General features: G+C 53.0%; 2 protein-coding genes across 2 annotated transcripts; both read left to right on the plus strand.

Moving 5' to 3' along the window:
• The first annotated feature begins 3,303 nt into the window (after positions 1–3,303).
• On the plus strand, positions 3,304–11,932 carry LOC119089879 (scaffold attachment factor B1). The gene is made up of 10 exons (XM_037212686.1): positions 3,304–3,445; positions 4,801–4,873; positions 6,759–7,096; positions 7,733–7,807; positions 8,134–8,164; positions 9,371–9,887; positions 10,521–10,564; positions 11,112–11,356; positions 11,673–11,859; positions 11,916–11,932. Exons 1-10 carry the CDS (start codon positions 3,311–3,313, stop codon positions 11,930–11,932), a joined length of 1,662 nt encoding a protein of 553 aa, XP_037068581.1. The 5' UTR covers positions 3,304–3,310.
• A 101-nt stretch (positions 11,933–12,033) lies between these two features.
• LOC119089443 (bcl-2-associated transcription factor 1) lies at positions 12,034–14,720 on the plus strand. Its single transcript, XM_037212144.1, has 4 exons — positions 12,034–12,250; positions 12,495–12,955; positions 13,324–13,516; positions 13,873–14,720. The coding sequence occupies exons 2-4, from the start codon at positions 12,631–12,633 to the stop codon at positions 14,057–14,059; spliced, it is 705 nt and encodes a 234-aa protein (XP_037068039.1). The 5' UTR covers positions 12,034–12,250; positions 12,495–12,630; the 3' UTR covers positions 14,060–14,720.
• The last annotated feature ends 2,003 nt before the right edge of the window (positions 14,721–16,723 follow it).

Below are 16,723 nucleotides of genomic sequence, written 5' to 3' on the forward strand. Positions count from 1 at the left end.
AAACTGCACAAATTTAGGTAACACTTTACGGCACATGCGAACAAACAAAGCTGCCCCATAATAACCGTTTAGGAAAAGGGAGCTGAGTATTTGTTGTTTTGCGTTGTTGACATGGGCGACTCGTCACGCGCAATTGCCGGCTTTGACGGTGTGAGAGAAACGTCGTGTGTGGTCCTGAGTTTCAGCGAACGCCAGTGAGCAAAGGCTGAAGGTGGGTGGGTCGCGGATTTCATTGTCGGTAATATACGGCTCCTATTCATTGTCTGCGCCTTAGATGGGATAAATGTGAGCAGAGCGGTCCGTTGAAAGGGCCTTTGGCTTTGAACGGGAACGGACAGACGAATTGCGACTCAACCTTGGTTGGAAACTGTGCTAACATTCTTGGAACGTTCGATGCTGCCTGGATTTTAAGAAAAGTGATACATCGAGTGATAAAAGTGCTCAATCTTAAAGACGAATGAATGGTGTAATGCTCACATTTCTATGCGTCACGTTACCGTATGTCCAGTGGTTTGACAGTAGTATGCTGAGATTGGGTTCTGGAGATGCTTAGTACGAATTCCTAGGCGGGCGGGCGTTCTGCCCGACTGACGACGAACGGTCTGCTGGCAACTGACCAAACCGGTTCAGCGAGGTTCGAACGGCCGAGTCGAGGTACCGTCCCACACTTGCACCCCGCGTTCATGTCTGGCAGAAAGGTGGCAGGCAAAATTATTCAGTAAAGTGAACTGGCTTGCCATCAGTGGCCTGCTCAGAAAATGCGTCACACGCTTTGTTGATCAAGTTTTATGAACACAAAAAGCATACCGCTAAGCATTTGAAGCGGCTGCTGAAAAATGGGGTTCTACAGTAGCGTGGATCTCCGAGAAAGCAAGGGTACAGCCATGGGCGTTACTTTTCTGCTCTCGGACGATGGCTTGAGTCCCACGATGCTGACGTGAGTCTCAAAACCAAATAAACCGAACCCAGATAAAAAATCGTTGCATCACATTTTCGGAATCTATGAGACGTCTATGGAGAAACATTACTAAGATACTAAGGCCCAACCGCCGCCCTGTGCTCGTCCTCGAGAAGCCTTAGCGTGGGAACGTTTCGAAGGGAGAGGAGGGGCAGAGATGGCGGTTATTGTCCGCTCGTAATTCACATAGTACATGTTGCAAGTAAATTCCCCAGTTGCCATGCTAGATACATGTCTACATCGTTTTTCCACTGCACAATTTTACCTCCTTACTCAACCATGCCATTCGGCAAATAAGACTGTACAGCTATGTGAAATGATTTTCCCATTAAAACCATGCTTTCCTTGGGGAGGCGAAACGCCATGAGCGGATAGGCATTTCGGATCATTGAGGGGGGAGGGAACAGCATCTACCTCCACATGGTAGATACCAAAATACGAACTGGACACATGCTGTGAATGTGCTGGACACATGCTTCAGAACTGTGAATGCAAATGGATGGCCCATGATGCGCTAGAGGTTCCATGCGCCCAGATTTCGCCGGCTGCTTTTCAAGATATGAGATTTGTTGCAGCATTTTAGGCCGAAACAAATTCGGAAGCTCCAAATATTAACTGCCAAAAACAAGGTGACCAGAAACCATAAAACTGGAGTTTCTACTGCAAAAAATCACAGAAAGCAAAAGCGTCTTTCATGTATTTCTTATCTGGGCCCTGTTTCCGTCCCCCATCGGCGGCCTGTGCCCTGGCGCGGCTGTGCCTGCATGAACGACTGGAAACTGACCGTATGACTGCCTTGCGTGTGTATGAATCAGCATTATTACTTATTATGTGTAAAAATATATTGTACATCCGCAAGAGTGTCTGTTTCCGAATTATCTTTTCTTACACAACACTGCAGCAAAAAGTAGGTTTTCAGGGATCCGCGTGCCTAAAGAATGAATTGGTCTAACGGACATTGATTAGCCACGCATTCAACGTACCTGACTAGCTTTGCTTTTGTATGTAGGCGACGGTGCAACCAGGGCCTTGTCACGAGGATGGCAGAGAGTTGATATAAGCCTCTTGATGATACCCTCCCCCCTCCTCCCAAAAATATAGCTTCTCCACAAGAAATCATAATATTCATTGAGCTGTTAATAAGGGTAATTGTTAAGAAGAGCATGGTTTTCTCTGTTTTATTGTTAATTCTATTTTGTAGCCAGCACAGAAACAGAAGCCACAAACTAACCGAAGATCATCCTGTTTGCATTTTAAAGTCCATACACTGCAGAAATCAAGCGTGGAACGACTGCATGGAATAAATCACCAGCGCTCTCTTCTTTACAGTGGTTCAGCAGACTCTCTCTAGAAACTATAACTCAGAAGCTCTGGCAGATTATCATGTGTTTTTCCGAGATATTGAGAACTCACTGAACGTAGATCGTAATCGAAATGAGTTCCCAAGTTTGCATTGACATAGCTATCCCACGTTCGCATTAAAATATTAAATCGTCAGTCAGAAACGGCTTCTGATAAAAAAAAAATGTGCCTGGCTTTGCGCATGCGCGCTCGCAAATCTTAGCAACAACAGTCTCGACGCCTAGCGTTGCAGTCTCCATCGGGCGCGCTACGCCGGCCTTCCGGCTGACGCTAAGCGATGGTCAATTGGCAGAAGATAAGGATGACGCATCTGCAAGAAGATGGGTGTTGAGCTGGGTAAATTGGCATGCATATATAAGGTAGCATAAAAGTAAGCTAAACGCACCATCAATCTGAAAAGGGGCTGGCAGTTAACATTACCGCCCTCTGACTTTGGAAAGTGGGGGTAAAGCCTCCCTGCCTTTCCTGTTCTTACACCCATGTCAAGAGATGAGCTCTTCGAGATGAGCATAACTCGAAATACTGTCAATACAATCATTGTAAACACCGCATCGCCATTTCATCAGTGCGTCGTTATGAACTGCAGATCGCTAACTCAAAATAATGAAGAAAATAAGAACTTTACCAATTGAACGAAAAAAACAGGAACTGGAAACTTTTTTCTTACATCAAGTCAAAACTAGAACCACAGATTAAAGTGGACTCTGAACTCCTGAACTGAATCGTACTCCTGAACTCCATGCGGAAATGCGTGAGGGAAATAGGATAATTAAGGTTGATGGGTTGTCTCTTGGATGAAAACGCAAAATCCCATAAATGAAATCACTTATGTGATGATTTTTATATTACGAACTGCGTTAGTTGCGTCTAGTGCCGGTACGAAGAATGTTAGCTGTGTTTTACCTTAACCCTTTATATGCAGTGTTTTAGTACGTAACGTACAGCTCAATACTACCGACCCCGAAAAACGGATTGACGTGTACGGCCAAGATGGCGTCGGTGGAGGGCGACGCCGGAGCCAAGAAATTGGACAAATTAAGAGTGGTAGACATCAAATCTGAGCTTAGCAAAAGGGATTTAGATGTGAAAGGTGTCAAATCAGTTCTGGTCGACAGACTTAAGAAGGTAAAAGATGTGGGCCGCGGAACTCGTCAGTAATGCTGTGCGGTTCGTCAGACCGTTTCAATTGATGTTTTTAGGCCGGTATGAAGTATTCTGGCGATGATATAACCTTAGTTTTGTTTATTTAAGACAACTTCACAGCTATCGATAGTCTTTCAACTTGCGTAGGGGTGTAAAATGACTGAATTACATTCCACATCGGTGGTTTTCAGTTCGTTGTAGGCACAAATGGCGCTCATCTTCTGTGTCATGACAATGTAACGTGCTGCGGTGATGTATTTTCGGCTCAATACTGGATGTTCCGCAGTCATGTATTCATCATATTCACTTCATTTGTAGTAATCAACAGTGTGGTAAAAATTTGTGGTGCAGCAGCTTCACTCTGTTAAAGGTCGTCATTACTTATTTGCGCCCATCTCAAGCATCTGCCTATATACTGGTCTGTAAAACGCTTCTTCTTTGTCAGTTGACTGCCAAACCTTGGTGTGCAGAATCTGGTGCACATGGGTTTTAAATACAGTCCAGTTTTAGAGTTACTTGTTATGGTCACCACATGACTAGGGTAGTTAATCTGCCTGAAAGCACAAATCATTAGTTTTTGTTCAGGCCCTGGGATGGTCTCTTTAATTGGGAAAGCTGAGATTCATTGGTTTTCCTTTTAGGCCTGATCCTTTTAAATAGCAAGATTGGATGGTGCATTTGGATGATTGCCACCATATCCATGTGAAAGCACAGAGTCTCAGAAGTTCTTTGGCCATATTGGTTATGGGATATGTATTTAGTTTTACTTATGTGATGATAATATGAAAAATAGGAAAGTCTGTGAGAGCCAGATGGGTGCTTTGCATAAGGATCCTAGCCTTCACTCGCTTGATGTGTTCAGATGTATTGGGGTTAAATGAGGCTGATTGTTAATGAAAGTTGATTTTGCTGACCATTATGTTTAAAGCAGACAGTTTCCAGCTTGTGCAATTTAAATAAAGCAAATATTTGAACTATATTTTATCATTATAATATGATACCCATATTATATGGGTCTGCATGAGAGTTGTTCAGGGTAGTTTTATGAAGTGCTACCAGCATTATGGTTGTAAAACATGTTTTGGCCTTAGCAGGTGCATATCATTTAAAGTTAATATTTTTACTTTATCATTTTTAGATTATGTTTAAAGGTGAATATTGGTATTTGTACTTCCATGCTTAAGGGCATTAAGTAAATAACTCATCCAAGGCATTGCAGAATAGTTGTTTCACTTCAATGTCTGAACATTCTCAGCATCTGCAGGTTTGGTAAATGTTGTGAGGCATATGCGCATTGATGCCTTGCTGTATACGCTTATGGTGTTTTCTGTTTTCAGGCTTTGCAAGATGAAGGAATCAATCCAGATGAATATTCTTTCAACATTGATGAAAAGACATCACGGAAGTCTAGTACGTATATTCGCTTTGTGCCTGCATACCTCCTCTGATTGTGGGGGTCATTTTGTCATTACATGAACTGCTCTCATTTATTATGGTTAGTGGGGTATTTGGGTGTGCAGACTGCAGTTTTCAGATGCACTCATGAGTCCTTTATTCTTCCAAAGCCATCACAGGGTTCGGAAAACTCACATGTGGTGTGATGTCGTGATCTGCATCATTTACTAAGTACTGCCAGTCCTCATTTACAACTCTGTCATATTTTATGTCTGGATATGTAATTCTAAAATATGGTGTAAAGAAGCTCAACATCAACTGATACCTTCCATCTGTTGATGGAACATCAATGGTCTACTGTGTAATCATGCACATTACAGAACCTGCTGGCTGGTGGAGTTAAATAGGATGTTATTACACTGTGCATGAATGATTGTTTTGTGAACTTTGTGGCTCATGATATTTGTTAAATGCCACTTTGTTTTATATAATCATGTCATTGTGTTGGAAGCCAGGCCACCTATTTTGATGGCTTAAGGTATTCATGTGCTTACACTCCTCTGCGAATCTGCTATGCTCTTTTGTTTATGTTCCTTGTTTTAGGAGGATTGTGTTGCCTTTCTGGTTGAAATAATATTTTGCACCTGAAAAGCTTAGACACATCTGATTTAAGCCACATTGCAAGGCTTTTCAAGCTTTTTCAATAGCATAGCTTTCCTGCCCAAAACATTTAGACTGATTCTGTTTCAGGCTATAAGCATTACCACATTACCATTTCAGCCTAAGATGCATGGTGTGGAGCAGCACACTGTGGTAACTTAATAGCCTGGCACATTCATAGCCCATTGTCTTTGTCATAGCTTCTAGAAGTGGTACACCTGTTACATGTAGGATCACATTAAAAAGTTAACAGGTAGCTGTATAATGCATGATGAGGGTCAGTAATCAGTGGATTTTTTTGGAAGTAGCATCATGGCCATCAAAGACAAAAACAAGGTTCTGAGCTGAAAATGCAAGGCTATAGCATACTATGATTTTCACAAATTATCTGCACAAATGCATTACAATTGATCCAAAAACAAAAGTTGAAAGACTGCAGGGTAGTTCCTTAGTAGTAGTAGTTCCAGGGTAGGGCAGGGCTGTAGTTATTGTGGTGCTTTGATGATGCTATCAGATGTTGTATACTTGTGGCCAAGTGGAGAGAAGACAGAGGCACAGGGTTTGATCCCCTGCAGTACCCACCCTTCCTGCCAGGGTGGGATGCAGGCAATACCATATAGCCTCAGCAGCTGAGTGTAGGTAAAGCCCCAATAGCATGCTACACACTAAATGGTTGGCATGCCGTCGGCTGTATGGGTATTGGAATCTGCCCAACATGTAGGCTTAACAGGCACTGTACTTGTGCCCCATTGTTTATAATGTGGCAAGAGATCAATATAAAATGAAACAAGCTAAAAAAAATCAAGCTGAAGCTCTGAAAATAGTGTATTTTTTACTGCATAGATGCATGTTCATGAAGACATTTTGCAAGAACAATCTGGAGAATGTGCAGTCTAGTTTAAGTTTAGTACCCCATACATGTGTCTGGCTGTCAGTAATGATGGATCTTTTGGCCTCATGCAACAAGCTCTGCTTATTGTGGACACTGGTCCCTAGGATTCATCACATCACAAAGGCTTAGGTTAAATATTAAAGGAAGCATTCACGTCAGGTTTACAAAAGTGTAGGCATGTTTACTGTGTGAATAAACTGGCATACCCATTCCAGTGTGACAGTGATGGCTGCCTGATATGTGATCAGTTAAAAACAACCATCTCATGTTCAGGCATTCCCTGTGGGGTGTGGCTGGTCTTAATACCGATTTCTTGCATCAGGCCTAAACAAATCCCTTCTGTTGCAGGGGGCAAATCAGAAGACAATGCTGAAGGAGAAGAAGCAGAAGACAAGTGCATGGATACCAGCCAGGAGATAGGTGATGAGTCCGAGAGTGCGGCGGCCGCCGAGCAGCAGGAGGAGATGGACACCGACGCCGAGCCGCCGGCAGCGCAGCCAGCCGATGTAGCCGCTGCCGATCAGCCGGCAGCTGCGGCTGCCGCCGATCAGCCAGCTGCAGAGCTGGAGAAGCCGGCAGAGGCAGCTGCTGCTGACCGGCCAAATGCAGGAGCAGAGCAGTCGGCAGAGCCGGGGCCGGAGCCGGCCGAAGCCAAGGCTGATGCTGCTAATGCGACCACAAAGGAGGTATGTACCAGGACATTGGCTACGACGCTGCTTTGGTGTCCGGGTTGTATGCTACATGTCTCTGTGGTGTTTGGTCCCAAATGGTATGTTCCTGGCATTTCTCATGTCTCAACCCATGTAGATTATGTGCAAGAGTTTCCACCAGTTGTATTATGGTATGTGTGAAGTTTCCCTTCATTTGATACTGCTGGTCAAGTCAGCTGGTGTGCCATGTGCGCAGGACTGGATGCATGGTGTGGCAGAGCTTCTCTGATAATCAGATGTTCCCGGATAGTCAATGTCACGTTGTTACTGTGTGTTGGTACCCCCACCCATTGCCGTGGTATCTAGGTGAATATACCTCGGAGCTACCGCTCCTGGCTGGCTTCTGTGGAATCCCAGTTCAGTCACTGAACCACACTGTGTGGTATGTAATAATTAATGTGTTTTTGCAAGTTCACTGCATCAGTATAAGCTGACATTTCTGGAAATGAGCTTCCATGCACACAAGCGTCAGGTAAGTTCTATGTTAAATTTGCGGTAGTCGTTTGGGAGGGTTGCATATTTTTCAGTTCTCTTGTTGGCTTGCAGGACATTCTTGGTCTCAAACTACCAGTTGATTGTGATGCCAAATAATATTTGTGTTGTGTGTTTCAGGAGACTGATGAACAAGAGGGAGATTCACTGAATATAACCCTGGATGAAGATGACCAGAATCTTTTCAAAGACCAGGTGATTTCCGTTTCAAGTCGTATCTAAAACAGCGAGGTTATTTGTCGCGATTTATAGGATCTCCCTCCGAGTTTGGAGTTAGCACTTTTCTATCATGAAAGTATGTTGCACTTGCCTGTAACAATGTGTGGGTGGTACCATTTTGTGTTATCCCGATCCCGTTCCATAAATTATTCCTTCAAGCACAGTATTTTGGGGAGTTATAAGGGTGCCAAATTCATTTATCTGTGTGTGTGCGGTCCTCAGGTCTGAGAAGCTGAATGTTCATCTTATTTGCCATGCATTTGCCTTCTTTTTTTGCTGACATTGTGTTCCCTCATTCTCAGGATGACAATGGTGCCGGCTTTGTTGGCAAAGGTACGTTTGCTCCTACACATTGTTTGGGTTGTGTGTTATCTTTGGGCAATGTGCTCCAATTTGGCAGCATTTGGATTTATTGTCTGATATGTGCCAACAGTGGATGCATGTCTGGCAGCAGCCGACCCATGTATGTGACGTCGCGGTCTAACATTCGTGGAATTTGCGGAAATATGGCGAAGAATTTACGCACTAGGCTCTCACTGGTCGTCGTACGGACGTCCTGGCGGACTTCATTTCTCTGAGGCGTTTGTTCGGAATCGAGGATTTTCCTGCGTGGCCGAACTCCACATTTACATCACGAATTTGGATTGCGAGGAAGTAGCGACGCATTCCACGAAATGGATCTCCCCCGCCCGTGATCGTTCATCGAAACCACCTCGAGTACAGTCGTGGCAGTTTTCGCGTATGCGGCCAACCGTATTTCGCTAGCGGCCGCGGAACGGCGGCGAGCCGAGGGAGCAGCGAGCGCGGGAGTGGTACCGCGCCCGCCTCCGATCGGCGCCGCCCCGCGCGTCTGTGGTGTCACCGGCCGCCGCCCAGCCGGCCGCCAGTGCCGTAGCCCCCCGGCCGGACCAGAAGGGTCGCCCCCAGCGAGGCCAGAAGGGCCGCCCCGGCCGCGTCTGGGACCGCCGCAAGCCGGAGCTAGCAGGGCGGCCCGACGTGCGGCTCTTGAGTGAGTCAGAGAGCTGCAGCAGACCGGACCAGTCAGTCGTCTGCGCCAATGCAGGGAAGCTGGCTGAGACAGGCAAAGTGAAACTGAAAAAGAAAAGTCGTCGAATCGAGTTGTTCAGCGTTCGAGTTCGTGCGTCGTCTTCATTCGTAACATGCCATCAGTAGAAAGAATCCATCTCAGAAATGTTGAAGACGAACACAATCTGAAACGTGACAAGATTACTGGCAAAACGACCACCCAACCGTTGCACGTTGCGTCGTCGAATTGCAGCGTGTGTTGCACTGCAAGTGTGCCGATGGGCGCCACCGGCTGGCGGGGTCAGCTCTGTCAGAGAGCGTTGCCTGTGTTGGGAGCGTGGCCAGGGGCCGCCACTGGCGGGGGGCTGGACGGCGCAGGCTGGCGGGGAGCCGCCGCGCTGGGCGGCCGGTCCGCGTGGCGCCACAGGCGGGCGGGCGGCCGGCGCAGCGGCGCAGCGGCGCCGGAGCCGGAGCCGGCGCGGTGCCAGTACGGGCTGTGTCGTGTGTTCACAGTGGCGGGAGACGCCTCGTCGCCGCCGCGACCCGAGTCGGTGCCCGTGCTGCGTCCGTTCACCGTACAGGACACCATACAGATGGCCACCGTCTCGGCCAGGCGGAGGAAGGCTGATGACACCTCTATGATTGTTAATATAGATGCCATGAGCGAGCGAACAGATCCTGACCTGGTGGTCAACGGCACCGGCGACGTCGACGCATCGACCGGCAAGTCGGAAGCCAAGTCGACGGGCGCCGCGGCCACCGCCTCCCCCAACTCCTCCGCCTCGACCGCCGCCGCCTCGACCGCCGCCGCCAGCGCCGCCGACGCCGGCCAGAGCAGCGAGCCCGGCGCCGCCGCTGCCGCCGCACCCGCCTCCGCCGACGCCGCCGGCGCCGCCACGGACGACGGCGCCGACGCCAAGAAGGACGACCAGACGGGCGACGACGCACCCGCCGACGGCGAGAAGGCGTCGGACGAGGCCAAGCCGACGACGGCGGAGGGCGGCGAGGGCAAAACAGAAGACGGAGACAGGTTGGTGGTCCGGCTCTGATCGGCAAGTACCCGTGTCTGGCCGCTGTGTGTCCGATGGCTGTGTCTCGTGTTGTGCAGTGGACGGGGTGCACGGCGCGCTCGCGGAGAGGGACAGGCGGGGCACCTCGGCACGCCCCGGCCTCGCGCACAGCCAATGCTGACCGGTGCTCCTGACTCGTGCGTGTGTGTGTGCGTGCGTGTGTCGCTCTCTCGTCTCGTGGGTGTGCCCTGTATGACAGTCCTAGACCGGCCGTCCGAACGATAGTGTATAGTGCGCCGCCCGACGCGGGCGCTGGCCCCCTCCCTCGTCGCCCAGAAGTCGTCAGAGCCGCGCTCGTGGAGGCGACGCTGTCGACCGCAGCTGCCGCCGCGGAATCTGCGCGCCCGCCGCGACGGGCCGGCCCGGCGCCGTCCAGCCTGAGCTCGAAGACGGCGGTGCTTCAGCCGTCTGAACGCGGCCGTACGCAGCCGGCGCGCGCCTCCATCGTCTGCCGCCGACGCGGCACCGCCCAGCCCGGCGACCTGTCGGGGCGGGCTAGCCATGACTGAGCGGACTGTGACGATGTGCGGCCACCCACGGGGCGAGGGAACCGACGCGCCGGTCGCCGTCTGACGCATTGTCCACTTTTGCAGCAAGCCGGCCGGCGACGCGGAGAAGAAGGCTGCCGACGATAAAGGTGAGCGAGGAACCGACCCGCACAGCCAGCTGTGGCTGTGACAGCTGACTGACAGCCGATCCGTCACAGGTCACTGTGACGGCTGACGGTGGCAGCCGATCCGCACAGCTGGCTGTCAGGGATGACGGTGACAGCCGATCCGTCACAGCTATCTGTGACGGCTGACGGTGACAGCTGATCGTGACAGCTGGCTGTAACGGCTGACGGTGACTGCGGTGACAGCCGATCGTGACAGCTGGGCGTGCCTGGTGATGAGTTTGTGCGGGGTTTGTGCCTGCTAGAAGGTGTATGGCTGAGTAGTCGTTTATGTGAGGGTGTCGGTCGGCGTCTGTAGGCCGCCTTGAAATCCCAAGATTTTTCGCTGGCTGTTGACGTAGTTGTTGCATTGAAAGGACGTAACTGTCGTGCTAGTAACGCCACAGCCCAGCTGTTTGTCGTGAGATAACGTCAGGGATAATCACACATCTGTGGCAAATTCCATTATTTCATTGAAGGCAAACTGCCCAAACAATCTGCGACCCATGACGTTCGGTTTTCTCGTCATCAGAGAAAAACAAGGCGAACCGTAACCTGTGGGTGAGTGGCCTGTCGTCCATGACGCGGGCCACCGACCTGAAGACGGCCTTCTCCAAGTACGGCAAGGTGATCGGCGCCAAGATCGTGACGAACGCGCGCACGCCCGGCGCCCGCTGCTACGGTTACATCACGATGGCCACCACCGAGGACGCCACAAAGTGTATCGGCAACCTGCACAAGACGGAGCTGCACGGCCGGATCATCAGCGTCGAGCGCGTCAGTGTCCCCCACCCCCTCCACCCTCTCCGGCACGCGCGCGGTGCGCGGCGGCGCCAGGCTCTGGGTGTGGGTCCACATGAAACTGCCGGAACTAAGGGAGTGCGGCACGCGGTGCCATTTGATATTGAGCAGCAACGGAGCGGCCGAGACTCGTGTTTCACGGTGTAATACAAACCGAATATGTTCCAATGGACATCGATCTGACCGTGGGGGTTATCCGCGAACTGATCTTCCCGCCCACGTTCTGCCCCACTGACGACCGCCGTCGGCCGAGCGGCCGAGCGGTCTGACCGACCTTTGTCGGTGCCCGCAGGCCAAGAGCGACAGCAGCGTGCCGGACCGGCGGGCCGGGGACGAGCGGGACGACCGGCACCGCGACCACCGGCGTACCGACTACCGGCGCCGCTCGGACGACACACGCCGCCGTGATGAGCGGCCGCGTCGCGAACCGGCGCCGCGTCGCGACGACGCCCGGCCCGCCGCCGAGCCGGCCGCCGACGGCAAGCCGGCCGCTGAGGCGGCCGCGGCGCCGCCGGCCGAGGCGGCCGGCGCCGAGCCGGGCGCGTCCGCTAAGGAGTCGGGCGGCAGCGGCGGCGGCAGCACCGGCGGCCGCGGTCAGGAGCGCTCCGAGCGGCCCGGCAGCCGGCGGCGCGAACCCGAGCCGGCCGGCGAGCGGCGCCGGCCGCCGCCGGACCGGCGTGAGGCCGCCTCGTTCCGCGGCCGCCCGCGTGGCGTGCTCACATTCCAGCAGATCAAGGAGGAGCGCGAGCGGCAGCGGCGCCGCGAGCAGGAGCGCGAGGAGCGCGAGGCCGAGCGGCGTCGGCGTGAGGAGATCGCGCGCGCCCGCGAGCAGGATCGCCGCAACCGAGACGAGGCGTTGAAGCTGGAGAGGTGAGCGCGCCGCGATGCTCGCATAGCGGTCTGGGTCGGCGGCTCGGGTTACTTCGGTCGATGCAGTCATGCTGATGGTAACTGGTTAGTGAACTATTCATGATACTAAAGTATTTTGATGCGCGCGTTCAAACGAGCTGAGGGTGTCTGGGTATGAGCCCAATCTGCTGTCGTTGGGTGATGACGTCACTGGTATCGGCTGGGCGCCACTCAGCACGTCTGACGTTCGGCGCTTCATCGGCAGGGAGCGCGAGCGGTTGCGGCTGGAGCGCGAGCGGATCGAGCGCGACAAGGCCGAACTGCTGCGGCTCGAGCGCGAGCGGCAGCGCGCCGAGCGCGAGAAGCTGGAGCGCGAGCGCGAGGAGCTGCGCCGCGCCGCCATGCGCATCCAGGACGCCAAGCGCAGCATCAAGCGGCCGGCCGAGGAGCCGGCGTACCCGGAGCGCAAGCGCGCGGCGCCGGCCGTGGCGCCGGCCAGCGCCGTGCGCACCAGCAGCTCGCACTACGACGACCGGCGGTACCCGGCGTCGAGCCGCGACTCGGTGCGCAGCGCGGCCAGCAGCAGCGGGCGCGACTACGGCCGCGGCGAGGACCGGCGCGTCAGCGAGCGCTCCGAGCGGTACGAGGCGGCGCCGCGGCGCGATGAATACCGGCGCGAGTACCGCGAGCCCGGCCGCTCCTCCCGCGACGTGTACGACTCAAAAGGTGAGGCCGTGGGGCGCAGGCTCGCTATCCACACCGCCGTCCCGGGTGAGCCCTGAGACACGCTGCGTGCGCTGGCATAATATTGCGTGCTCTTTACGTTGAGATAGCGTTGCGTGGTCTACACGCTGGCAAAACATTGCGTGCTCTTGACGCTGGGATAAGACTGTGAGCTCTATATGCTGTGATGACGCGCACAGGACTAGAATAACTCTGGTCATTGGTGTCGGCAAGGTCAGTGGTTCTCCGCGTCCGTTTTGTATGTAGGGCTGGTCCGGGATGGGTGCTCTGTCGTGTGAGGCGTAGCTCCGCCGTGCTGTAGCGGTCGGCTGGTCCGGGCTCCGACTGACCGGGGCGCGCTGTGTCGGCAGGCGGCGGGTCCGGTCGACAATACACGGACCGCTCAGGCGGCACCTGGCACAGTGGCGGCTCCTCGCGGCCCTTGGGAAACGGACAGGCGGCCCCTCAGAGAGACCATCAGGCTTGGGGGGCCGCTATGGACCGCAAAACGGACTCGAGCCAGCAGTGGGGGCGCGGCGGCGCTTCTAGCGAGTCGTCCTCAAGGTTGGTCGGAGCCGGGGCCGGTGCTGTGTGGCGGTCATGCATGGGTGGTGTGGCAGTTTGGAGGCTAGGCGAGAGGCGTCAGAGTGCGGTTCGGTATTTGACTGTTGCGACGATGTCGACCCCGTGTTGCGTGCCACTCTCGAGTAACTTGGATGTGTAGCTGAATGTAGGCTCTTCCCCGACAATATGAAGAAGTGTTATTTCCAGAAAATATCCAGCATATGTGCAGTGGGGGGGGGGGGGGGGCTCCAAAGCTCTGCACCTCATTCACGTCGAATGTGTTTTGTTTTGTTGAGTTTGTCGTCATGAGTGTCGTTAGCCAGCCGGGGCGGCTGACGACCGTGTGGTGCGCGCAGGTGGGGCAGCAGCGGCGTGATGCGCCAGCCGGCCGTCAGCAGCCTACCGGCGGGCGGCCTCAGCGGCTTCCTCAGTCCCGCCGCGCTCGGCGTCGGCGGCCTCATGAGCCCCGGCGTATTCGGCTCCGTGCCGCCCGAGCGCTTCGACGCCTACAAGATGCACAGCAGTCTGCCTCGCCGCTACTGAGCGCCGCCGCATTAGAGGAGCCCACGCCAGCCGTGGCGACGGCGGCACGGCCGGCGGAGGGCGTCCCTAACGGGCGACCGGCGGCACGTCTGTAACATTTCATTGTCGGCCGCGCGTGCGGCACATCGCCAGGAGCCGTGTAGTACTATCCCGCCGAGCCCTGGCGACCGGCGCCGGGCAGTGTGAGTGGGACGTGCACCGGCCCTGGGACGTCAGTGCAAGGTGTAGTCCGGCTGGCGGCAGCGCGCAAGCTCGGCTCCTCCGTTGGGAGAGTGGTTTAAGCCGTGGACCCTGTCTGTGTGCTCCTGGGATGTCAGTGTGTGTTGTTCGTTACGGCGCGAGATCATAATCGCTTCAATACACGTTTTGGATCCACTCGATGCCAGCACGCAGTATCAGTGAGATGAGCTTCGGCCGGACCCAACCCCGGCACGGCATGTAATGAGGCTCGAATTCGGCGGATATGCGGCATAGGTGAAAGGGTGAATAAACTGCGTCATATATCGAACATTTGGACACACAGATGTCCTGCTCAGAAGCGCGTGTGAACCTGCTATGAGTGTTATCCTCGGTCTCGCTAAGGTATCTTCGCTCTCGTCCAGGTGGGGCGGACATCCCCGGTATCGAAGTTGAATTCGAAATAAAAGGAATAGATTAGTCAGAATTGTGTTTACAGGACCATTGAGTTTTACGAATGGTTCATGAACTGGTTCACATCGCAATGGAACATCCCGTGCTCTGATATGCAAGTGAATGTGACTGGGATCGTTGCAGGGTGAGACTCGGACATTGGTGTAACGTAAAACGGCTCGTTTGATTATTCATCGTATGAATTGGGCTCATCAAAGTCCAACACTAAATAGTCATCTTGGGACACGGAGTGCTCGAAGATGCGCTATGTCGTCCCGGGAGAGAAAGGAGATCATCCGAATGATGCGGGGCGAGAACTAGGACGCGTTGGAGGGGGAGGCAGGTACAAATTCATTCAGTAGGCTGTTACCCTGATGCTTCGCGTTTAGCGGCCGCTTTTGAACGATTAGGCATTTGTTCACTGGTTGCACCGTTAAAAAGCATTTGTCTTGTGGTGAGCTTACTTTGCTACAAAAAAAAAACGCTGCACAGGATCATTCCTGCGCGTTATGCAGAATATGCGGAAGGATGGCACACGGGGGAAAATTTACTGCGTACCTATTTCGTTTAATATTTGTGCAAAATTACCCAATTGGTACTATAACGCTTTTGATACTATTTTACCTCAATTTGAGGTCATTTCACCCAGTGTGTACCGTTGATCGCGGAAGGGGTGTTACAAGATCTGAGAAAATGCTCTGAGTATCTTTGCACTACTTTCGTTTACATCTCATTATTTTCAGTCACTCCGAAGCAGATACGAATAGTCAGTATTCAGTCGGGGTTAATCCAGTCCCCCTCCAGAACCTGGTCTTAAGCCTCAACTTTGAGCGGAGAGAAATACGCTTGTCGACGTACTTTAGGTATTTTTCGTCATAGTTCAAAATTCAGGAATACACAAAATGCATAAGCTATGAAAAATAAATGGGGCCGAGGGCTGCAGACCCCGCACCGGGCGACTCATTTCGGGACACTACACGGCATAAACTAAGTATGCACATATATTACTAACGAGTATGTTATCGTCCCCTCTTACGTGGGCGCATCAGTAGTAAAGGACATTGATCACCGCCAACGCGGTCAGCCGGAGCCGGCCGCCGCAAGTCACCCTCAGCCAAACAAACTTTCCCCAGCGTTCCGCACACATATCGATCATATTTCCTACGGAACCTTATTTATCCGCATCTACCCGGATTGACCAGGCCAGGTCAAGCATACTTAATGGCCACGACCTACCGAACCGACGTCACCGACCCAGCACGACGTAGTGGGCCGGCTCCAGACTCGGCTGCACACCGTCGGCCATCTAGACGCCGCAACACCATCGTCCGAGAGCTGACGGGGCGGCTGTCATAGCGCCGACCGCCGACCGAGAAGTCGTGGTCACGTGGCGCGCGACAGTCGTCGTCACGTCTCTGAGGCCATCCGACTCCTCAGTCAATCTGACCCGACTGACCTGCACCTGACCCCGGCGGATGACGGCGACGGCACAGCGGTCATGGCGCCCACCGCCGGACGGACAGTCAGGGGGTCACGTGCCATATGACGATCGCGTCATCAGCAGCACTTGTAGAACACATGTGAAGACCAGTACCGAGGTCGAATAGGGCGACAATGCGCGTGAGAAGTGTGCGGCGCAGCCGCGCTGTCCTGCGGGGTAGTCACAGATGAGGTTCCCGTCTGCGTAGATCGGGAATATAGTTGCATTTGTCACGCTTAGAGCACCGTAGTTTCCGATTTTGGTCACGTTATGTCTCGATCTAACCAACCAATTGTTGCGTCTCTTGTTTTACTCAATTTTTGCTGCGTTTACCCCTGTCATGTAGCTATATTTCGCAAATCCAATCGCAAGTACTTTATCCGTGTTATCAACAATTATTCTCAGTCGCTCGGACATTCAACCGGGCTGTGAGCTGCCCCGGAAAAAGAAACTTACACGTGGTGAATTAATGACAAAATGATCACGGTTAATGACACCAACCGCACCACCCCAAATATAACGCGCCAAAGACATCTTATAATTGGTGCAAGCAC

The sequence above is a fragment of the Pollicipes pollicipes genome, unplaced genomic scaffold (assembly GCF_011947565.3).
Source record: "Pollicipes pollicipes isolate AB1234 unplaced genomic scaffold, Ppol_2.1 Scaffold_3087;HRSCAF=3621_pilon_pilon_pilon, whole genome shotgun sequence".
Classification (NCBI taxonomy): Eukaryota; Metazoa; Arthropoda; class Thecostraca; order Pollicipedomorpha; family Pollicipedidae; genus Pollicipes; species Pollicipes pollicipes.